Source organism: Neofelis nebulosa, chromosome 12 (genome assembly GCF_028018385.1).
Source record: "Neofelis nebulosa isolate mNeoNeb1 chromosome 12, mNeoNeb1.pri, whole genome shotgun sequence".
Lineage (NCBI taxonomy): Eukaryota > Metazoa > Chordata > Mammalia > Carnivora > Felidae > Neofelis > Neofelis nebulosa.
In genome coordinates, this window is record NC_080793.1 from 82791190 (window position 1) to 82816036 (window position 24847).

A 24847-nucleotide genomic window follows, 5' to 3' on the forward strand; every position below is an offset into this window, starting at 1 on the left:
CCTACTCAGGGAGAACGGGGGAAGAAAATGCTAGATCCAGCTGGGAAAAGCAAGTCTGGAGCTAACCAAGATAAGGAAAAAAATGTTGGCACCTGTTATAAAACAGAAGGGCATAAACTATTTGTGAAATGTAAGATGAAGTATGGAAACTGGAGGGCTCAGCTTGTAAGACTCAGAATCTGGCCCACAGCTGCTGAATGAAAGGCATAAAGCAGGCTCCAGCTCACCCATTCACCAAGCTGGTGCCCTTTGCTGGTTCTCTAGTTTCAATCTGACTCCTTTGTTCCCCAGGGAGTGGATGGGAGTATTTTGAAAATTCAATAAATAACATGAAGCCTCAAGGCCAAGCATTTTCTGTGTGCCATACTCTGCTCAGGCCTTCACGGACATTAACCTTCTCATCTTCCCAATGGTGTGGAACAGATTCTTCTACCCTTGCCCTATACATGTGGAAACGGAGGTTAATCAGACAGAGAGGTGAATCAACATGCCCAAGGTCACACAGTTGGTAAGCGGCAGAGTAGGGACACGAATCCAAAGTCCTGGCTCTGTAGCATAACACTGCGATCATGTAGTTAAACCATTTTAAAGAAAGTCGCTACGTTGGGAAGTTCTCAAGACCTATCAGAGCCTTGGCTAACCTAATTACATGAAAATGTGAGTCGCCTGTGCTCCCTATGGAGGAGGAGTCTTTATGCGGGCTGAATCTTAGAGGCTGAGGGGCCACGGGTGCTTTTAACAAATAGTCCTTATTTTGCTGAAATCTTTCTTTTCACCAGTCAGTGGGAAAGGGTTCACATAGATTCTGTATGTTTAAAAAAAAATTTTTTTTTTAATGTTTATTTTTGAGAGAGGCAGAGCGTGAGCTGGGGAGGGGCAGAGACAGAGGGAGACCCAGAATCCCAAGCAGGCTCCAGGCTCTGAGCTGTCAGCACAGAGCCCGACACGGGGCTCGAACTCACCAACTGTGAGACCTTGACCTGAGCCAAGGTTGAATGCTTAACCAACTGAGCCACCCAGGCACCCCAATTCTGTATTTTTTTTTAAAAGGGAGAGTGTTTCCAAATATTACTTCTAAGATGGCTCAGTAGATACTGTTACCTCCCCCCCCCCACCCACCTCTTCATCCCAACCTCTACTCCATGCAGGTATTGAATAAAAACCTCTTTTCCATATGTATAACTTGGAAATATAAAAGTTCAATGTAAATGCCTGGTGACAAAAAGGAAACTTTCTAAAAGTAATGACAAGAGATTATGAAACTACTATTAACATCACTGAAATATTAGCTGATGAGATTAGGGAACAGTCAGATTTGGAGAAGTAAAACAATGTTGGTGTCTGTTCTGTCCAATTTTAAAGACTCTTAAAAATCTTTGATTACAGTTTGTATTCAAACATTTTAATGAAAATATGTAAACATGTAAACCCTGTCTAGCTCAATCTGTTTCACTAGCTTCCCCCCACTTTTTAAAAATTAGAATTAGTAAAAAAAAAAAATAGCATTTGGTTTTAGCACATTAGAGTGTTTCTCTCTAATTCTGGAATAACACTTCAGCTCAAGTAGAAAATATTATCTTTCTCAGTCGCCTTGCTGGTAGAATATATCTGAGACCATATGCAATCAGACACCAACTTTTATCTTAAGTGAAAGTCAGACTACAAAGGCCATGTTCAAAAATGTACTTCTCATGGTTCTAAACTCAGAAGGAAGGCTCATTAATAACATGGGACAACTGCTATCTCCCTGGGGTCTCTCAAAAAAAAAATTCCCTAAAAGGTAAGGTCCCCTGCATTTATCTGGGCCAGCATGAATACAGTGTCATCCTTCTTACTCTAGGGCATTTTTTAACTTACTTTGAATCGATTTGTTTACCTCGTTCCCCAGAAAGTAAGAATTCCCTCTCTTTTCCAAACACCAAGTTTATGGAAATTATAAAACTGGCCACCATAAAAGAATGTGCAGACTTACTTAGAAAGAGAAGTTAAATTAAGTAGGTAACATTTAGCCCAAATGCTAACTGTATCCAACACCAACATCTTTAAACGTGAAGACATTTATAGGTTTTGGATACATAAAATTGGGAAGGATTTTTATAATTCTACTCCGTAGAGTTTGAGAGTTTTTTCCACCTACTTGGCCACCTGTATATGGATCTAAGCTATCCTTTAAAGAGAAAGATGGGGAGGAAATGTGTTTGTATTCTTTGATTTTCATCACCTAGTAGGTAGGGACGATGAAAGTTCCTTAACACCTGACAACTGCCCTGTGGGTTCGGAAAAATTAAATTCACACTGCGAGGTGGGGGAGAAAAGAGTAATGTAGCAGAAAAATGACTATTCAGTTAAGTAATTTTTTAAAGGAGGAGATCACAGGAGAGGTGAGGAAATTGGAATTAATTCAAGTCCTGACCACAGGTGTCTATCAGGAAAATTCCATATGTAAAGAGGAAGAAAAAGAGAATGCTTACCTGTCTGATTTTGGCAGTGAACAGGAGAGAAAGAAATATCATCCAGGGCAACATACCCTCCTTTAGGACCATTGAAAGCAACTTCAAAAATAACCTGCAGAGAAAAAGGATGTATTATTACAGGTTTACATATTTTCTGGTAGGCTTCAGAGCTCTTAACTGTGATTTAAAATGATGTGTCAATCAAGCCAGGTGATGGCAAGTTATAAGTACTGAGGAATCATGTTCCTAAATCTGAGGCAGCTGCTGTCTTGATCTCTAGTTTCTTTTAGGGAGAGGGAATCCTAAACCCTAAGTTGTATTTTATTGGTGGACTTGTCCCCCTCCCTTGAGTGTATATCAGTCTCTGACAGAACCACTGAATTGACGATTTGTATTATGACCTTCAGTTAAAGAAACAACAGGCTACTCGCAGAAGGCTGGCTCGGTTTTCCCAATGCCCTTCCCACAGAACTAAGCCCCTCCAGGGCCCTTTCCCTTTTCACACATGCAACTCTGTGTGAGGGTTCTGGACAAAGATGCAGAATTAGAGATGATTATCTGTCAGCTAAGGCAAAATCAGGCCCCAAATTCTTTTTATTTTATTTTTTTAAATTTTATTTGAGAGAGAGAGCGTGAACACATGCACGCACATGAGTGTGGGAGGGGCAGAGGGAGAGGCAGAATCTGAAACAGGCTTCATGCTCAGTGCAGAGCCCAGTGTGGGGCTCAGTCCCATGACCCTGGGATCATGAACCTGAGCAGAGACCAAGAGTCGGATGCTCAACCGACTGAGCCACCCAGGTGGCCCAGGCCCCAAATTCTATGTATGGACGTTAGCATTTCAGCATGTCCAGGCACGTTCCAAGTGGTTAGAGAGAACATGAGGTTGTTAATGGGTCGAACCCTTCCATTTTGCTCCCTTTTCTGCCGCCGACTTCCACTCTGAGGTCAGTCGACTACCTTCTGCCTGTGACTATGGGGATCAGGTGTGGCGAGCACTGCGGGGGAAACTGCCCCAGGGTGTGGTCCACTCCGGTGAATTAACGTGAGAAGATGCAGGGTTTGCAGGGCTTGAAATTCCAATGCCTTCAGGACCAGGCAGGTAACAGAAATACATGACGTGAGCTTAGTGAGATGCAGGAGGAAAGGGTGCAGAACGCATCCGGGAGAATGCAAGCTGGGTCTGAGGGTGGGTGGGGAGCTGCTACTCACTGCTGACGTGTGGGAGTCCCGCCTGAAGTGTCCGGACCTACCAAACTGTCAAGGGGATCTGGATCTCCAGATTTTTATTTGAAATATTTGGATTTTTTCAATGTTGGCAATGAATTCAAACAGGCAAACAGACACCACTCTAGCAGCCAAGCAAATCGTTGTGGGCTAGATTTGACCCCTAGGCTTCTTAGTTCTCAAACTGTTCTAAAGAGAAGAGTGTCTCGGAGGCAGACAGACCAGAGTTCAAATCCCATTTCTGTCACTTATTAGCTGGGTGACCTTGAATATGTTGCTAACTCTTTCAAGGGCTTTCTTCTGTCATTTATAAAACAGACATAATACCTGCTACCTTATAGCACTACTGAGATTAAATGAGACAAGGTGTATAAGGCCCCTCGTATGCAGTCAGGTGCATATAGAACTCTGTACTTAATTCAGGTCTATTTCTCCAGGTTGACCGACCCCCTCTTGAACTCATATTCAGGTTTGAGCCTCATTAGCCACTAATTAGCTCAAACAGGTTCCTTCCCTCCACCAGGTGTGAGTTTCTCCAGTTTTGAAAGAATGTGGACACGATGGTCGTGTTCAGCTTAACGACAATGGTCCTACAGACACCTGGATTCTGCACAATCTAAGAGGGGCCTTGGAAGCCTGTCGCTGGCAAAGGTCAAGGGGAGGCCGAGAACAAGAAGGGGACAGACGTGGATCACTGGGAAGGGGCAATGGAGTCCACACACACAGCCCAGGTCCATGACATTTCATTTTCAGGGTGCTCGCTGATAAAGTGAACGACAGAGCTCGATCTTACTGGTGGAGGGAGAATATTTCTGATCAGAATTTGCGAATCATAGCCCATGTGCCGATGCGTTCTCTCTCGTTCAGAAAGGGGGTCTCGGGTGCTTGTTTTCCTTTCTAAGATCCATTTGAGAAGACGGCGACATTAAATTCACTGATTTCTGCAGAGTGAGTCTCTTTTGCTGGCAATTACCAAGAGCAAACAGTAGCAGCATGAGTCAGACCTGCTGGAGCAAAATCACGCACCTGTGAACCAAAAGGGTACAAACTAAAGTGCAGTAGTGTCCAGAATTGTGACTTTTCAAGCACTGACGGAAAAGAAAATCCAGCAGTCTCACTCACACAAATGCCGCCCAGGGAGTTTCTGGTTGGATGGAAGGAGTTTGCAAAGAAACAGTCGTCACTGCGTGTGTGACTCATTTGACTTCGACAGAAGGAAAAATTTCTGAAACAGTATGTGCATTTCTTTTCCTCTTTGTAACTCAAACTCAGAAAATTTTCCACTGGGCTGCAAGAGTGGATCAAGGCTTCACCGACTTTGGGATAGGAAATAGCACACGTCCTGCAAAAGGCAGTGTGTTCTCTCTGGAGCTGTGTGGGGGGACAGGAGAGTATCTGAAGGGGGTAAGGGGCGTGGCAGGCATGTCTTCAATAGCTAGAACATGTCACAAACCAGTCCAGTCCCAAGCTCCAGTCTCTGAAGCTCCACATCAGGTGAGCAGATGGCACCACTAAAAAGCATGCAGGGAATAATCTACTTCTTCTGCACTTTAAAGGGGACTAGGGAAGATACTACAAAAAGCACAAAGCTAGGAAGGGGATATTAACAAACCTGCGATAACTAAGACTCTAGGTACAGCTCCAAATCTGGAACCACAATGTTGCACCCACTGATTCTAGAAGCCCTGGGGCGGCGGGGGTGGGAGTGGCGGGGGGGGTAGTAGTGGTCCTCAGACAGGGCTGGGCCTCTGCCTTCAGCTCTAGGTCAGATTTCAGTCCAGAAGTTTCGTAAGTGCCTGGCACTCACCAGCTGTGTGACCCAGATAAAAAATATCAAACTGTTCGGACTCTCTCTTTTCTCCTTCCTTATCTATAATTTGGGGATAATCCTATCTCCTCTGGAGTGTTTCAAGTACCGGAACACATACATAAATATAAATAATGTATGTGCTTCAAAAGAAGGTCTGCAAGGACGAACACCAGAATGTTAGTGTTCTCATCCTTGTAGGGTTAGCCTGGGGGGTTTTGGTTTTGCTTTCCTGAAGTTTCTAATTCTTCTGCATTGGATATTTACCACTCGTGCAGCTACAAAAGTTTTAAAACTAAAGTACCAAGGCTTGTTTCAAATTGGGGCCACGATCATAAATCTATTTCTAATTTTGATGACATTACTTATACCGTCAAGGAGGAAGGAAGAAAATAAGTTGGCTTCTCTCTCTCTCTCTCTCTCTCTCTCTCTCTCTCTCTCTCAAGACTCTTCACTCCAGTAAGGGGAAGCTTCCTCCCTGCTCACAGGAATGGAAAGTCAAGAGTGGGTTTCACTCAGAGGACGTTCATCTCTTTGTAACTCACCAAGACCACAGAGCGAGGTTCCGAGGTGAAGTGGGCTCAAGAAATGGGAGTTGATTGACTGGCTTTTTCTCTATCTGTCCTTAAGAACAGTCTTGGTAGAAAGTGAAGATGACCAAGCAGGAAGACAGAGGAAGAGGGAAGAGAGGAGAGAGAGGAAGAGGGAAAAGTAAGGGGAAAGCAGAGGGGGCCAAAGAAGGGAAAAGGTAGACGGACACGCACGGAGAAGAACGGACGAACGTGGCCGCTGGTGTCGCCCGATCGCCAGGCCTGTGCGCCTGCGCAGAGCAGTGCGGCCAGGGCCCACGTGGACACACCTGGCGGACCTACCTCCATGGGGTACGGCGCGCTGAACTCCACCTCAGCAAGATTCCACACACCATTCCCTGGCTTGTCCATTTTCCAGATTTCCTCGTAAAGGCCAGCCCCATCCCGAGTGTAGAGGGAGAAGATATTGTCATTCCCCTGCTGGAGTTGGTAATAAAACGACAGGCAGCCGGACATGGGGGCCGTGGTCATCGGGGAGATGAGTTGCGCCACCTCCTGGAAGTGCTTGACGTAAACCGAGTCCACGTACATGTAGTGGCCTGAAAAGCACACAGACGACACACTGCGTTAAGACAGGCCTGGCGGGTGGGGGTGGGGGGAAGTGGGGGGGGGGGTTTCAGAGGACGCGAGACGATTCTGGCCACGAGAAGTGTGGCCGCGAGCGGGTGGGTGTGGCGGCTGGGGAGGGGGTGGGGGCAGGGGGAGCGCGAGGAGCTCCACGTGCTCTGCCAAGGACGGGACAACACCCACCCTGTCTCTTTGCCTCACTTTCGGTTGAAGTGAAATACACACATAAAAGGTAGAAGCGTCAGCTGCAAAGTGCTGGAATGTTCGGGAGCTGAACACAGCTGTGGAAAGAAACAGAACATTACCCTGGGAGGCCCCCCCCCCCCCCCAGGCTTTCTGTTGAGTTCCCAGATTTCTAAGAACATGCCAGGCATACCATCTGTTCCTTCAGGGGCACAGGGGGCCCCTCCTGTACATCTTTACAATATACACAAAATGTCATGGAGTCTTTTTGGAGAGAAACTAAGATTTTGACTTCAGACGAGATTACAAATTGTGCCTAACAGAACATGTAGACAGGGTTGGGATTCGGGTGGTGGGGCTTGGGACACCACTCTTGGCGAGGCCTTGGGGGACTCTGGGCCCGGAGGCTGACCTCCGTCAGAGGCATTTTGTGAAACAGAGAAACCGGGAAGCAGAAGGGGGCGGGGAGCCTGGATCTGGCCCTGAAGAGACCTGAGGTTGAGTCCTGCTGGGACCTCATGCAAGTTACTAAACATCTCTGGGCTTCAGTGTCCTGATCTCTACAGTGAGAACCACATACTCTCCTCCCAGGGCTGATACGAGCATTAAACGAGATTATGTTCGTGAAGTGCTTACCATGGGCTGGCACGTTGTAATTGCCTAACACAATTATAATGAAAGGAATGTCATTAATGATTCTGGTACCCTGCCTTCCCCATTGTCTGTTTTGTGTAGAGGGTGGTTGTTATTATTAGCGATTTAAGCTGCAATGATGGAGGAGGGCAATGCAATGTAGCTTCAACAGAATGACCTTTTGTATTTATGAGTTCAGAACAATTACAGCTTAATATCTTTCTTTTAGTACATGGTGACTATTAACAATACTTCCTTTCATCCTCAGCAGTAAGGGGATTAGGAAGAATATAGACCATCATACACCGGATACTTGCTTTGCCTCTAGACCACCACCCGGTGTGCAACAGGCCCCCAACAAATGATTATTCAAAGCACAGATCCAGCCTCAGAAAGCTTCTCACTCAACAGGGCAGAGGGGACAGGTGGATACATCAGGGCTTGCTTTCTCCTGGCAGCAAATTGCTCAACCCCCTGAATCATCTCCCTTGTTGAACTAGAATTTCTCTCAGCATCTTGCCAGGCCGTGCAACTGTGAACAAATGGCGATCACAAACTCAGATGACCGGAGGGACCAGCCAGATCAAGTATACAAACTGAAGTGGAGCGGGTCAGGGAGAAAACAGAGTGATCAATTAGTTGCCAACATTTGAAATCCTGTTTCATCAGCAATGAGAAACGGAAATCAAGCTCCTCTAGAAATACATCAGAAAATGTGATAGCGCTGAGCCCATATTCTCACGCTGCAGCGAGCCCCTGGGGTAAGGAGTGGCGGCCCCTCACAAGGGCCTGTGTTCTCTGGTCCCAAGACTGACTGCATCCTTCCCTTTGCTACCAGCTGATGCCCCGACATCCAGGCTGGGGCCTCAGGCTTTTCCCACTGAAGCTCAAAGTCTAAATGTTCATAGAAAACCTATCCATCTGAAAATGATACCCCCAGTATTAGTTTGCTAGTGTTGCTATAATACAGTGGCACAAATCGGGTGGCTTACACAATGGAAATACATATGTTTTTCCCAGCTCTGGAGGCTAGAAGTCTCAGATGAAGGTGTGGGCAGAACTGGCTCCTTCCCAGGGCCGTGGAGAATCTGTTCCATGCCCCTGCCCCAGCGTTGGGTGGTTGACTGGCAATCTTTGGCCTTCCTTGGCTGATAGATCTCTGCCTTCATAGTCATGTGGTGTTCTCCCTTTGTCCAGGTCTCTCTCTCTGTCTGCCTCCCCCTCACTTTTATGAAGACACCAGTCATGCTGGATTAGGGACCTACTTCAGTATGACCTCATCTTAACTCATTATATCTGCAGCAACCCCGCTGCCAAATAAGGTCACACTCTGAAGTGCTGGGAGTTAGGACTTCACCATATGGTTTTGAGGAAATACAATTCAACCCATAACATCCACCGCCACAATTTTTTAAACCTTGTACATGCCAAATAAACATATCTGTGGGATGGAAACAGCTGATGGGCTCCCACTTTGCTGACTCTGGGATGTGATTTTATTTTATTTTATTGTATTTTATTGTAATTTAATTTAATTTAATTTAATTTAATTTAATTTAATTTTAGAATTTATTTTGAGAGAGAGAGTGAACGAGCTAGTGCGACTTGGGCGGGGGGGCACAGAGAGAGGGAGAGAGAGAATCCCAATCAGGCTCTGTGTCGTCAGCACAGAGCCCGACTCGGGGCTCGAACCCACGAACCAAGATCATCACCTGAGCCGAAATCAAGAGTTGGACGCTTAACTGACTGAGCCACCTAGGCACCCCTGGGAAGGGATTTTAAAGGAAGAATCAGAACGTCAGACTAAACAGAATCAGAGAAATGTCTGAACCAGAAGGAAGGCCATGGCCCCCCATCCTAAGCCCCAGTGCCCCCTGCAGCGCTGTGGGGGGCCAGCCAGCCTCAGCTAGAATACTTTACTCACAGAGAGCACATGTGACCAGCTAGTCTCTGTAACATACCTTTGCTCACTGATGACTCTTGTGTCAAAGGCAGAGAGGAAATATTTCATGCCCTTTGAAACAGGTCTTCTAATGAAACAGAATCCCCTTCCATGATATATGCCAGTATAGGGGTGCGGGCCTGGCGGGAGGAGAGACCTAACACTTTGTTTCCCTGGGACTTCATTGTAGGGGCCTCTCTTTCTCTCTCTGCCTCCCCCCCAAATAAAAAAATAAACTTAAAAAATATTACACATTATATTTTATGACTGCATTGGTATAAAGATGAACATAATTTAGGCAGATTTATTATATTTGTTGCTATCACATTCATTTTTTTCTCTTCTGATTTTAGAATAAATAGAGTGAAAACATTCTCATGGGTCCCTAAAAATGTCCCGGCTCCTAGGCACAGTGACTACTGTGCCTAACGGGTATGGTGACCGGGGCCCCAGCTACTCCAGCTCTCTCCCCCTTATCCTTCACAGCCATCACAACTCCTCCCCAGCTAATCCACATTTAGCGTCTTCTTCTTGGAGGACCCAAACCCACACAGCCCTGAAGAGGGGAATCATTCCCCTCGAGGGTGAGGAGCATCTCCAAGGCCTCCAGGAGACTCTCGGTGAATCCAGGAGACCTCACAATCCACTTCCAAGTGTTCTTTCTACTTGTGGAGCTCACAGTAACCGATTTAGAGGAATGTCTCCCACCCAGTCCCACTGTGAATCTATTTTCCTCACAGTTGACAGGTCTCTGATAGCTTTCTTCTTCTTCTTTTTAATGTTTAGTTATTATTTTTGAGAGAGAGAGAGAGTGAGAGAGAGCGAGCGAGCACACGCGCACACGGGGCTCACAGACTGTGAGTTCATGACCTGAGCTGAAGTCTGACACTCCGTCAACTGAGCCACCGAGGGCGCCCCTGATAATCTTCTTTAAAGGCTAGTTACTCACCTGCTGTGTGCACAATATTTTAAGCCCTGGGTTTGCTGTTAAAGTGCTTCATTAACAACTCACGTACAAGACACTCAGCTGAGTGAGCCACAGTCACATTTCGGATCCAAATACCATCCGGTAAACACAATGTGATGTGCCCACAGTGAGTCAGAGAGGCTGCTGGTACTAAGACCAGGACTGCTGACACGGAGTCTCCTACGGAGCCGCTAGACTAGACCACATTCTGCTGCCCTCCCCGCCCTCCCCTCCGTCATTCAGTTGTTGCCAAAGTTGGGTACTATTTACTGACAATCTGAGAAAGACTGTTTCTCACTGGGAAACAAAAGGTACCTGGCTCATCATAAGTTTATCATCTCAGTCGAAGGGTGGGGATAGTCCAGAAGTCACCAGGTGTTTGCCCCAGGAGGCCAGGCTCAGGGTGTATCATCCTTCCTACCCTGAGGAAGAGCAAATGTTTGGGTGAATGCAGGCACCATTTTGTGTACCCTTCTGAGGAATGGAATGAAGAAGGTATTCTTGGAAAATTATGTCTCTGGTGGCTGGTATTATGAGAATTTTCCTGCCCAGTTCAATCAGGCCAGCCCTTCTATCTGGCCCGGGGTTCTAGGGCCTCCAGAGAATACCTAGGAGAGGCAATTTTATCAGATCCTTTAAGGGTGAGTAGGTTGTAACTAGGTACTGATAGACCCTGGGTGTACAGACCCTGTAACTAACCAAATCACTGGGGATCCTGCAGGCCAGGCAGATTTTTAAGTATTCAAACTTTTACTGGGTATGAAAGAGTCCACAAAGGGGCCATGAGTTCTCCATACAATTGAAACTTGAGAAGGTCACTGCTACCCCCTAAAGTCATTGTTGCTTTGCCACACTCAGACTGCAAGCCAGTCTATCCTTCCCTAATTCTGGTTTATACACAAAGAGGCTGCAGCTTCTAGGGAAAAAAAACAATTTCTAATTCTGTCGAAAGATCACAATCTTGGTGATGCCAGCCAAAGTCCCCCTCTGAGATCACGCTCTTAGTGAAGGCACATATATCCTTGCTTTAAGTGTACTTTCTTCCTTTTATGCAGCATCCCTCTGTATATTAGCTCAGCAGCCCATGTGGAACCAGTGGCCCCTGAGAGGTAGCCATTTTCCCTTGAATTAGGAAAAAAAAAACAACCTTGAGGGCAGTTCCTGAACTTTTATTTTCAAACAGTCTGGCTAACCAGCATGCCATAAAAATTGCCCTTGGCTTGGCTCCAATGCCAAGGCCTCTGACTCAGCTGTGATTCTGCCTTGTTGGCCACATTTGTGCCCCAGTCGCGGCATCTGTAACCATGTCATGTTGTCTGGACAGGCTGTCTCCTGGGTAAGGGGGAGAGCGTGGTCTGAAGAAACCCAAGCCAGCTGGAAACACCCACTGGTCTGCTTCCACTGTGAGGAGAGAGCACCCAGAGACAGGAAGTTATCATGCCTGCTCTCCCCGTCTACGAATCCAACATTGATCTTCACGGGTCCTTGGTTGCAAAGGTTTGGGTAAGTTTTACTATATTAGAGTCAGACGCTAGTCTTTCGATACAGCTTCCAGAGATAACACAAATGTAATAAATGAGTATGAAGTGGGATGTCGCCCAGTCTCTGCTAAGACTTCAGTGCCAAGAACAATGGGTGACAAGTACCTTGATTCTATGGTGTCAGAATAGGCTCCTTTTTGGTATCCCTGGCATCTAAGAAGGCACCACCAGATTTATTCCGTCTCTCCCCTCCAGCCTGAATATACGAGGCCAGAGGAGGATGGGAGGGGTCACAGACAGAGTCTCTTTGAAGACAGGTGTCCCGGAGCTAGCCTGTCATGTGTTTTATTTTGACTTCTGAAGGCAAGGGCAAGGGATTGCTTCCCCTTTCTTGTCCTGGTCCAAGAGATGGAGATCTCGGAGAGAGAGCAGAAGAGGGGAACTACCGTCCAGCCTCACCCCTGACCCGTGCTTGCTCCTGTTTCTTGTATTGCCCCGCACCTCAGCAAGAAGGTGCTCAGAGTTCTTGGGAGAACTCGATCAGTGATAACTGGGGTTTGTGGGGTACAGAGGCTGGCACCTGACTCTTGACAGATACACCTAAGGGCGAGATGTCTGCGGACAGAGTGGAGAGAAAGGACTTGGTTGCCAGCGCACTCTAACTTCCGGAGTTTGGTGGGGCAAAGATGTGAGTCTTGCCTTAGCCTAACTGGGTGACTCAGAAGGCGCTGGGTTAGAATTTCTTGAAAGGAACTGGTCTCAAAAGGATTGCACGCAGGGTGGTAACTCCAACAGACGGGGGCTGGGGGAGGGGGGTGTGTACCATGGCCTACAGGTGCCAAAGGGGATTCCTAGATGGCAGCCAGCGAGTGCGTCACCTCTGTCTGGGAATAGTGAAGTGGGATTCCCCACTGGCAGTGAGAGGAATGGGCAGCATCGGTCACTGAAAATCCTCTGTCCCCTGCCTTTCCTTTTCTGTTGCCCTGTCACACCTCCTCTAAACCCGGAGGGGCCAAGGCAGCACAGTGAGAGGGAGAAGAGGAGGGAAGAGCAATGGAAGTATGAGGAAATGAAGCACAAACCCTTCTCTCTATGGTGCTACCACGCTTTGGTCTGGGGGGAGATTTGAGTCGGGTGAGATGCTGGAGTTTTGACTGGACCGAACTTAACTCTTGAAGAGGAGGCTGTTAGTGAATACTTGAAAGAGACCAGGAAGCTAAGGGAAGTCATCCAAGGGCAGGGAAAGGCAAATGAGCAGAGCTCACACAAAGGCAGGGGTGAGAAAATTAACAAAGCTGCTTCCCTACTGAGAGATTAGGCAGGGAACCAATGGATCAATGCAGAGAGTAAATGGGTCACACCATTAAGATGATGCTTCAGCTCAGTCTGAACTGAAAGGAAAAAAGGGGGCCATGAATTATAAAAAGATGATCCATCCATCTCAAGGTCTTGAAGGTCATTCTGACCTTAATTTAGGTTTTGAAACCTTGCTCAGCTCCTAGAGTAGCACTGCATATGATTTTTAAAATCTTAGCAAAGGTCGCCTGGGTGGCTCAGTCAGTGATTGACTTCAACTCAGGTCACAATCTCATGGTTTGTGGGTTTGAGCCCCACATCAGGCTCTGTGCTGACAGCTCAGAGCCTAGAGCCTGCTTCAGATTCTGTGTCTCCCTCACTCTCTGCCCCTCGCCCCCTCTCAAAAAATAAACGTTAAAATTTTTTTTAAAAAATCTCAGCAAATGGAAAACAGTATGGAGTTTCCTCAAAAAAAACTAAAAATAGAACTACCCTACAATCCAGCAATTGCACTACTAGGCATTTATCCAAGGGATACAGGTGTGCTGTTTCGAAGGGACACATGCACCCCCATGTTTATAGCAGCACTATCAACAATAGCCAAAGTATGGAAAGAGCCCAAATGTCCATCAATGGATGAATGGATAAAGAAGAGATGGTATATATATGCAGTGGAGGATTACTCGGCAATCAAAAAGAATCAAATCTTGCCATTTGCAACCATGTGGATGGAACTGGAGTGTATTATGCTAAGTGAAATTAGAGAAAGACAAAAATCATATGACTCCACTCATATGAGGACTTTAAGAGACAAAACAGATGAACATAAGGGAAGGGAAACAGAAATAATATAAAAACAGGGATGGGGACAAAGCATAAGAGACTCTTAAATATGGAGAACAAACAGAGGGTTACTGGAGGGGGTGTGGGAGGGTGGATGGGCTAAATGGGTACGGGGCAATAAGGAATCTACTCCTGAAATCATTGTTGCACTATATGCTAATTAATTTGGATGTAAAAAAACAAAACAAAACAAAACAAAAAACCAACAAAAAAAAAAACTCAGCAAATAAACAGATTTCCCTCATGATTTTCCAAGCAATTATCTTCTTTTTTGCCAAGGCAGATAGGAAACAGTAATGATCTGAGCTGTCAGTAGGTTACCTCCTGAAAGATTTTGTTTTGTTTCACAAAATATTAACAAAGGAAAGAATCCATACATGATGAATCAGAATGGTGTAAGAAAAAGCAGGATAATATCCCATCCTCTCCAATATTCCCACGATGTCTCACTAGAGTTCTTATTGCGTTGTTTTAGCCATTGACCACCATGAGACAGAGTGCTCATTTGAAAAATCTGACTCAGGGTTTGGGGATAACTCTTAAAACCCATGGCCCAGTGAAGGAAAATTCATAGACGCATCATATTTGTCAGATATTATATTCACTCTTCCCTTTTCTTTCAATTTTTTTTAACATTTATTTATTTTTGAGAGACAGACAGAGAGGGAGTGTGAGCATGAGCGGGGAGGGGCAGAGAGAGAGGGAGACACAGAACCTGAAACAGGCTCCAGGCTCTGAGCTGTCAGCACAGAGCCCGACTCAGGACTCGAACCCACCAACCGTGAGATCGTGACCTGAGCCAAAGTCAGACACTTAACCCACTGAGTCACCCAGGCACCCCTCACGCTTCCCTTTTCTACAACACAAAGGCTGGAGCCCTCCTGGGAAGATGTCCTCAGCCTTTTGAAGTTTCCGAGCAGGTGCACAGCTTCCTTCACCCTTGCTGTTCGGTTCTGTGGTTTTCACCCAAGAAGCAAAGGCATAAGCTGCTTCTAGTAGATGAAGGCACATGAGATGAGTTGTTTGTTTGTTTGTTTGTTTGTTTGTTTAGCAAAATCTGCTGCTCTGGGTAGACATCTGAACCATTTAATCTTTACTTTGCTGCCCAAATTGATAGAGCTCAGGAAAAATCAATATACCCAGTAGAAGGCAAACGTAATAAGCAAGACAACTGTTCTCTTATTTAGAGCACCGGAGGGGTTTTGTTCCCACCTCAAGAGCAATTCAGGTCGAAACTTTGAGTCCTATGGGCAGAGAGCTGTCTATATATTTCAAGTAAAATATCTGAGAATCTTTAGAATTCGTCTGTTTTAGCCCCATTCCAGGTAGGAGGAAGCCTTATATAGGAGTCCAGGTGTGGGGAGTGTGAGTGTGTGTGTGCACACGCGTGTGCATGCATGTGTGTATGTGCATTGGGTAAGGATGAGATGGCTGTCTGGCAACTATTGGTCAAAAACATAAGTGTAGGGAGTGCCTGGGTGGTTCAGTCCGTTGAGCGTCTGACTCTTGATTTCAGCTCAGGTCTTGATTCCAGGGTTGTGGGATCGAGCCCTGTGTTGGGCTCTGTACTGAGCATAGAGTCTGCTCAGGATTCTCTCTCTCCCTCTGCCCCTCTCCCCGACTTGCACTCTCTCTCAAATAAAATAAAATAAAATAAAATAAAATAAAATAAAATAAAAAAGTAAAACAATCAGTGTCAAAGCTCAAGGGAAATGGAAATGAAATAGCAGAGATCCAGGAGGCATCCAGGAGCAGAATTAGGCACCCAGGCTTCCAGTTCATCACAAGCAGGAACATAACGTAGGTCTAGGAGCTACTCTGCTATCATCTTACGTCCCAGCACTCTCAAACACTCTCCAACTACTGAATAAGGACCCACTCTTATGCCTCTACACCTTTGCATATGCTTCTTATCGATCTAGCCAAATAACAGTTCTGAGATTTCTTCTTCTGGAAAGCTTTCCCTGAATCCCAAAACCAAGGTGATTTTTCACTTTTCTGTGGTCCCGTATCATTAATTTCACATCTCTGCTAGTCATGCATCACTGTGCAAATTTACATTTGAATAATTTTAGAAATGCCATAATATACATTAACAAAGAGCTGTATTAAAGAAAGGCACTGAGAAGTCCTGAAAGAAAGAAATCTGTTGAGCTTTCTTTAGCTCAGGGTTTCCCCTGTTTATTTTCCTCCAGTTACAATGAGTGGTGAATTTGGAGATTTTGATGGATAGCATTTAGGAATAAAACACTAGAACTCCAAGCCCGAGAAGTTGAGGGATCACCCAAAGTGGATAACAAGGTTTGGAGAACAAGTGTTCTGCTCCTTGCCTGGTCCTCTTTCTCTGGCCCTTGTTGACACAGATATGGTCAGCATGTTTCAGGGTCACAGATGAGAGTAAGGAAGTTCTAAGGGTGATGTACTCCTCAGAGGATGGATGACACTCAAGTGACACGGTCAAATGCATGACCCAACAGTAGGGCACAGATCGGTTGCCTGTCCCAAGATATATGTGTTCTGAGCCAACTGGTCCCCACCATCGCTGAGGATGAAAAATAATGCGGGGCAGCTGGCTGGCTCAGTTGGTGAAGCACGTGACTCTTATCCTGGTCTTGTGAGTCCCACACTGGGTGTAGAGATTATTTAAAAAAAGAAAATCTTTTTAGAAAAAAGACAGATGATGTACTGAACAAGTAATCATTAGATCGTGATATTGATTACTCAATATCTGCCTCTGGAACTAATTTTTAAGTGATTTGGGAAAGATTCTCCAATATTTCCCCATATTTAAGTTTGGACATCTATGATAATGACACCAGGGATTATAGCAACTTTAATGTATTAGTCTTTCAAGATTCTCTCCACTCCCTGTACTGTATTCTTGAGATATGGTGGAATTTTATGTTGGTTGTCTTAACGTTTTGTTCTTCAAATGAACCCAGTTGTTATTTATTTATTTATTTAAACATTTAAAAAATATTTATTTATTTTTGAGAGAGAGAGAGAGAGAGAGGGAGGGAGAGAAAGGGTGAACAGGGGAGGGACAGAGAAAGAGGGAGACACAGAATTTGAAGCAGGCTCCAGGTTCTCAGCTGTCAGCATAGAGCCTGACACGGGGCTTGAACTCATGAATCATGAGATCATGACCAGAGCTGAAGTTGGACGCTTAACCCACTGAGCCACCCAGGTTATTGAAAATACTCAGGCAGAGCAGATCCTGGGGGCCTCAGCTGGTTAAACGTTTGATTCTTGGTTTCAGCTCAGGTCATGATCTCACAGTTTCCTGAGTTCGAGCCACATGTCAGGCTCTGCACTGACAGCACAGAGCCTGCTCAGGATTCTCTGCCTCCTCCTCTCTCTGCACCTCCCCCACTCATGCCCTCTCTGTCTTTCTCAAAATAAATAAATAAACTTAAAAAAAATAAAATACTCACGCAGATTCATGGATTAATCTGTCACATGCTAGGTTATCACCCACTCAACACATGATACTCAATTACAGTGTCGTTCCTACAAGTGGAAACGGGCTATATTTCTGGAGGGCCATAATATGGAGATATATATATATATCCCAATCTTTCGTCATTTCCAAAAGTGCTAACCTTTCCTTTTAAAAGAAGGAAGTGAAAATGTTTTGTCTTTTGTAATCTCAATTATTTATGTAAGTGACCTTAGATGTATCTAAAGAAATCATTTCTGGGTGTTTTTTGTTCTCTTGTTCTACCATTTGGCCTTCCCTCTACTGAGTAATCAGTGTCTGGTTAACCAACCTAATACCTTTTGCTGTGATCGCTTCTCTCCCAGCTCAGAGGCCTCTCCGATGGCCTCCCATTGTCAACAGGATAAAGTTAAAATCTCTTTCCTGGCATGTGAGGCCTTGTCTCTGCCTGTCAAGATCATACCCATCCCTCAAAAGCAGTTGACTTTTATCATGTCTTCTAGGACATCCAAGGAACGAGTGATCCCTCCTGTTTCTGAATACCCAGACTTTTCTTTTTTTTTGACCAAAGTGGGGGACCACGCTTAGAGCACTGGACACAGGCTACCTTGTCTTACATCCAGGTGTGATAGAAATCCTTTTCCCTCTCTCGGATGTATGTTCTTTGAAACTGGGCAAGGACCTTAGGAGAAGTGCCATTTTATTGCCATTTTTCCAGTCAGCCCCCGTACAGGGTCAAACGAATGAAAATGCTAAATCCAAAGTTGGATTTGTCTTAAACAGGTGAGCCCAGGAGGCTCCAACCTTTTAATATGCAGTTACTTCTAAACATTTTGTACTGGACATGTTGAAAAAGAAAAGGAATATATAAAATGAAGGTTGTGAGATAGAAGTTGGCTAACTGGGCCTGGCCGGAGGACGTGTTTTAATGGCTCATGCAGTATTTTTAAAGAAAATATATACCAACTTTAAAAAATTGGGGAAATTTCATATAAAACCCTTGCCTTCCTGATTATCTTAAGAAATCAAAAGATCTGTGCCCCCCAGACCTGCATGCTCACATTGGCAGCAATTAATCGGAGCTGAGGACCCTTTGTATAGGGTATGCACTCTCTAGTTTGCCACAGTCCTCCCCAGCCCACATGGCGCCCACTTTATAAAATCCGCCTGTCTCTTTTAGGAAACTGAGTGTGAGTTTGAATATAAAGGAGACAGAACCGGAGCAAAGGGAGCAATAAGATCAGGATGGAGACCGTCTAGAGGCAAGATAAGCTGCAGCATGGCCGCTTGAAAAACAGTTAGAGACAAAGTTACAAATATACATATAAAAAGAAATTACCACAGATGAGCAGCAAAGGGAAGAACATGTTCTTTACAGGTTGGATGCCTTCAGGTATGGGGACACAGTGTCATCGTCAGCAATTTATCGGGACGGAGCAGATGACCTCAGTATCCACACGGCAACAGATCAAAGTAGACAAAAGTGCTGTTTGCCACAGAACCAAAATTCCTATTCTTGCTGTCGATGGAGAGTCAGTTACCAGAATCTCGCTCGTTGGCAAGACCTTGGGGTTGAGGGCTGGAATGGCTTGCAACTGTGGGGAGACCGCGGCTTTCATGAAGCCTACCAGGGTCCAGGTGAGGGCTGTCGTAATCCTTAGGAATAAGCCCTCAGCCCGTGTCTCCCTTTCTGTGGAAGCTTTCTCCTCAAAGTCAACCTGTCACCAATAGCCTCTGCTCTCCATCTTCCTGCAGAGGCCACAGTCCACGTGGCCACTAGGTGGCCCTGGTGCACCCCGCTTTCAGGATTCCTCCTTGGTCATTTAGGTTCAGCTCAGGGCCACTTGGGAAATTCTTAAGGACTTGTTCCCACCACTCCATCTATCTTTAGTGAAAAGTGACCTAGGATCATTCCAGCCTGGTCTTTAGAAATAAGAAATATCGAACAACAAACATAAGAAAGTAAAACATAGTATGGAAATGTGAAAATGGCAAGGCCAGGTCACAGGTGCAGGAAAGCCTTGAACTGGGTGGCCTTCTCCTTGGCTAGAGAGCTTCTGTCTGCTGTCTGTCTCGATCTCATGGCCCCTTCTTTCCTCTCTTTCAAGAGGCCTCCAGGCGCATACTCACCCTCCCTTCCCCTTCCTTCTCTGTTGACGAGGCCACAGTTGGGTCAATGTAGACAGGAGGGGGGAAGAGGCAGAAACACTTATTCCGGGAAAAGGACCCCATCTGTCCCCAGCTCACCTAGTTCGTTCTTGAAGGTGTGATCCTGCGGGAGAATGGAAGGGGAGTTCCGAATGTTTCCTCCTCCGACAAACCAGTTCACATTGGGGTTCCAGCGGTTCACAAAGCCACACAGGTGGTTTTCTTCGAAGTCACATTCTGGCAGAAGAGAAAGAAAGAAAGACACACTTTGTGGAGGCACAGTTACAGCGAGGTTTGTATCTCCATGCTCACTGCAGGGTTTGCTCTTAGGGAAGGTTTCTCCTTCCCTTTGACCATGGGAAGTTCTGCACCAGGATCCCTGGACAATACTGGAAGTTGTGATTTGTCATTGCGTCTTTGGATTATGGCCTGTCCACTTGCTAGCCATGTGGCTTACAGCATGACTTTTCTTAGCTTCTGTTTCTTCATCTGTGAAACGAGGGGATCACTCCCACCACACAGGGCTGTCGTAAATGTGGACAGCTCCCAGCACAATGGTTAGTGCTTGGTGGGTCACTCACCTCGGCTCCAAAGCCCTATTTAGGACTACTCTCCTAGCTCCAGAGGGTAGACAAGATACCCGGGACTAAAGGACATGTTTCCTAGATGCTAACATCCTCTGCTTTTCTTATTAATAAAAAATAGAATAGACAAGGAAGGCATATCCTAGGCTCAGGGTCCTTCTGCAGCTACTGAAAGGAGAAGAGGGAAAATAAAGAGACTTCACCCACCCCCTACATTTAGTAGCACTGACATGTTTGTGCAGATAAACTGTTCCCAGTCAACAGACTCCTTTAGAAGGAATAAGAAGTTCACAAACCAGTGCCTCTATTGACTCCCATAATCATCAACTAAAAATATGAAGTATGATTGTCCTGGCCATCTCTCATTGTCCTTGCAGACCCCACCCCTACCTTTTCTCACTCTGCTTTGTCCTCCAGAGGTGGACTTGTATGGACTGTATCAATGGCCTCCCCTGCCTTCTGGCTTCCAGTTGGGTTGGACCGACGGAAAGTGGGAGGAGAACAAGGTTGGTGGTGTTCATTTCTCCAGCTCCAGCCCTGCCAGGTCACCGTGGGTTGGCTGTGTCCCTCTCCCAAGGGCATAGGTCTTGTCAAGAGCCCTCACCACACAGCCACTGGCTCCAGGCTCTGGTGGCCCCTCCTCTCTTGCCTTAATGACTGATAAATCATTGCTCTTAGTAGTCCTGGATTACCACATAAGCTTTTGCCGGTTTCCTTTGCCCACCCACACCCTTGTAGCCCCTAAAGAGGCTTCTTCAAATTACTCAGGTTGAATGGACCTTCTGATTCCACTTTCCTGCCAGGACCCGGACTGATACCGTTATCGATGTGTTTTTACATTAGCCATCACTTAAAGAATTTGAGATTTTTAGCTGCAACTTTACCACTGCAGTTCTGTCAAGTGATGCCACACATTCAGTACCAAAGGCTCTGCTGAAGAGTAAAATAAAAAGCAAAATAGTCCTTCATGTGCCAGGTTCTGTTCTGAGCACTTTATCTGAATTAACTTATTTAATCCTCAACAGTAGGTACTATTATTAACCTTATTGTAGAGGAAATCAGCAAAGGGAATGCACAGAAAGAAAGCTGAGGGAGGGGACAGTGGGCTCCTGCATCTCAACAGGGTAAAGGTATTGAGACTCCTTTGGTTTTTTTAACACACAGGAAGCATTTGAGCAAGGAAAGAGAGGAAATTGAAGAGAGGAAATTAACATTTTTAAAGTGCTCAGCACTGTGTCAGTCACCTTGATACCTGTGACCGCATCAGTTTCCACCTTATTCCTGTGAGGGAAGCATATTATCTCCATTTTACAGGTGGAGAAACAGAGGCTGTGGGGCACAGGGAGTGGAGGTGGGAGCTACTGGGAGGTGCATGGGTCTAACCACCACCCTCCCCACCCCCCACACTTCAGAACATGGTCACATTCCCCCTCCGCTTTCTTTCACTTGCCTTAGTATTACACTTGGAAGGTCAGAACAGACAGGTGAGATTAAGGAAATCAACAAAGTCTCCTTTTTATTCAGAACTGTCTCTGACTCTCCTTCCTCTTCCTCTCCATAGCCATTCAACCTCCAAAGAATGTCAGTGCCGAAAAATCTCTCAAATCTACCACCTTTTCCCTATTCAAGCCCAGTGTTAGACATTCATGGTGCCCCGTTTGTGATGTTACAACCTCTTCCTGGGGGTTTTCCTCTCCTACATATTCTCCTTGTTTCCACGGCATTTTCCACGGGACAGCCAGAGTCACCATGGCAAAAGGCAGCCTCAGGCCCCTCCTCTGCCCACTTCGAGCCCCTGCCAACCATGGAATCATCCATACTCCCCAGCTGGCTGGCTGAGATCCAGACTCTTCCTTAATACTCCCTTGACAGTCCTGATTTAACTCCAGACGCCCTACTCAGCTTCTGACCTGAGCCCGAGAATGCCCTCCGCTTCCTGCCTTCTGGGGTCTACCCATAGAGAGTTATTCCCTTCCTGCTCTGCACTTGGACTTGACCAAATGCTGCTCCGGCTTCATGAAACCCCAGCTCAAATGCATCGCTGGTGTTCAGTCCTGCCAGATTCCTGTCCTCCTCCTCCGTGCACCCCCACAGCCTGGCCTGGCCTTCTCCAGGAGCGCCCATCATGGACAGAAATAGTGCCAGGGGCAGACAGACAGAAGGTGAGCCAGTGGCCACAGAGCAAGGACTGTGTCTTCTCTTTGCACCCTCTCAGAAGCCGGCACATAAAAGGCACCCAACCAGCCCTGCTCCCGGGGCATCTAAGCAACAATGGTGACATTAAGACAGGGGCGGAGGTGTGCATGAGAGAAAAGGAGTAAGCTGGGGAAAGAAGGGAATAGGATGCCCGCTTTTCTGGCAAAAGCTGAGTTCCTAGCAAACCGGAAATTATTTTTAATAGAACATGTTGAAGTTCAGGAAGTAAGTCAAGTTATAGTAGTGGCATCTACTTTTCCTTTATATATCCACCCGGTCCGGGCAAACCCCAAGGAGCCTTCCTCCGCCATAGACAGACACAACGTATACCATTCAAGTGAACCTCGCAAAGCATCTGAACTACTATGCATGATGCGCTGACTTCTATAAAATACTTTGCCTTCAGGATTGATTCAGTTCCCTCTGGCAAAAGATTTTAGAAACAGATTCACGCTCTGATGCACTGAAAATGAAGCCCACTTACCGATACAGTAGCCGGTTGTCATCTTGATTTCAAAGAGCGCAATGCTGGCTGTGTTTCCCTGGCCCAGCACACCTTCTATTAAAATCTGCATGACACATGAGGAAGCAAGGAGTTAGGCTACCCACACTGTGTTTCCTTGGTTCAGTATTTCAGTTACTTGTCAGGAAATGCTCAGCAATTCATGGCAAAGCGAGGCTGCTTGTCTCCGCTAACTGCTATTGTATACCAATCTCATGGGGGGCTTTGTTAAAAGAATATGTGTGCGTGTGGTGTGTGTGTGTACAGGTGAGCAAGGTGTCCAGTACACGCTTGGAGTCAAGTGTCTTTAATTGTCATCCCAATTGTCACCCCCTTCTCTAGAGCCTCTGGGGGCACCGAGTGGCCGTGGACGGAGAGGAGTGCCCGCACCCCTGGAGAAATCCGTTCTGAGAACGGTCAGGAACTGAGGGCAGAGGCTTCAGGGGGAAACCCTTCGGAGGAGGGGGAAGAGGAGGAGGGAGGCACAATCTGACCAGCCGTGGGAGACTCCACGGGAGACAGAAGAGCCTCATAAATCAACTTGTACTTTCTGTATTGCTGAAAAAAAACCTGAAAATTTTACATAAAGAACAGAAGGCAGCTCGACAATGTCTGTGGCTGATTTCAAGCACTGTTGTGGCTCACATTTAGTCCAGTTTCTGGACGCATTTGCTTTTCCTTATGTGATTTTAGACCAATCTCTGGCAACTATGCTGGTAGATTTAGGATGTGGTCGATAGACAGGAAGACAGTATGAACTAGGGAACTCAGACCTCAACCTTCCCTCAACTCTCCCTCCTGCCTGGCGGGGAGGCTGCATGTAGCAGGGGGAGGTGGGGGGAGAGAATACAACATTGCAACCCTTTTTGAGGGGAGAGATGAGAAAGGGAATTGAAAAGGGAAATAGAAATGGAGAGAGGGAGCCCGGGTGGCTCAGTCGGTTGAGTGTCCAGCTTCAGCTCAGGTCATGATCTCACTTTTTGTGAGTTGGAGTCCCTCATCCGGCTCTGTGTTGACAGCCCACTTCACATCCCCTGTCCCCTTCTCTCTTTCTGCCCTTCCCTCACTCGTGCACGCACGTGAGTGTGTGCTCTCTCTAGCTCAAAAATAAACAAATATTAAAAAAAAAAAAGGATTTAAAGAATGGAGAGAGTTTTCGTGAAGGCCCTGTCTCACGAAATACCATACTTTGTGTTTGGACAAGTGAGTTCAGATCCATCCTCCTTTCCTGTCCCACATAACACCCAGTTTCATGTTACATCATCTACCTTCCTTTTCCATCACTTCTGAGGGAACAGCCTCCATCTTGGGAAAAGAATTAGAACATATCCTTTAAGTGGTTTTCCCTTTTCAAGGTATCGTCACTTTTCCTTTTATCTTAGTAAATGTTTTGTTCAAGATTTGTAGCAAACAAGCCATTAGGAAGATAATACACACAGCTTAGGAGGACGAAACAAAATTATTAGAAATGAGAATGCAGGGGCACCTGGGTGGCTCAGTCGGTTAAGCATCTGACTTTGGCTCAGGTCTTGATTTCACTGTTTGTGAGTTCAAGGCCCACATCAGGTTCTCTACTGTCAGCACAGAGCCTGCTTTGGATCCTCTGTCCCCCTCTCTCTCTTTCTCTCTCTCTCTCTCTCAAAAATAAATAAACATTAAAAAAAGAAAAAAGAAGTGAGAAGGCTCCCGAAAGCCCATTAGAAAGCAAATTTCCATTGAAGAGGTTGGTTTAGGTCCCATTTGGATTCTCACAGAAGTCCCACTTAAATAGACAAGAAAAAATCTGGGAAGAAGTTCTTTTAAAGAATAAGCAAAGTATCAATTTGCTATATATTAATTATTATTTTTCTTCTGGGATGCATCTCTTTTTTAAAATGTTTATTTATTTATTTATTTTTGAGGGAGAGAGAGAGAGAGAGAGAGAGAGAGCATGTGGAGGAGGGAGAGAGAGAGAGAGAGAGAGAGAGAGAACCCCAAGCAGGCTCTGTG

The 24847-nt window shown here is 45.9% G+C and overlaps 1 protein-coding gene across 9 annotated transcripts in view; it reads right to left on the reverse strand.

The window, feature by feature from the left end:
* The window catches only part of MAMDC2 (MAM domain containing 2), a 400592-nt gene that overhangs the window by 60877 nt on the left and 314868 nt on the right, over positions 1-24847 (reverse strand). For all 9 annotated transcript variants that reach the window (XM_058695733.1, XM_058695734.1, XM_058695732.1 and 6 more), the window contains 4 exons: positions 22841-22925; positions 19676-19813; positions 6360-6616; positions 2472-2565 (listed from right to left, as the gene is read on the reverse strand). In XM_058695733.1, coding sequence (XP_058551716.1) covers positions 2472-2565; positions 6360-6616; positions 19676-19813; positions 22841-22925 — 574 coding nt within the window. The remainder of the gene's footprint in view (positions 1-2471; positions 2566-6359; positions 6617-19675; positions 19814-22840; positions 22926-24847) is intronic.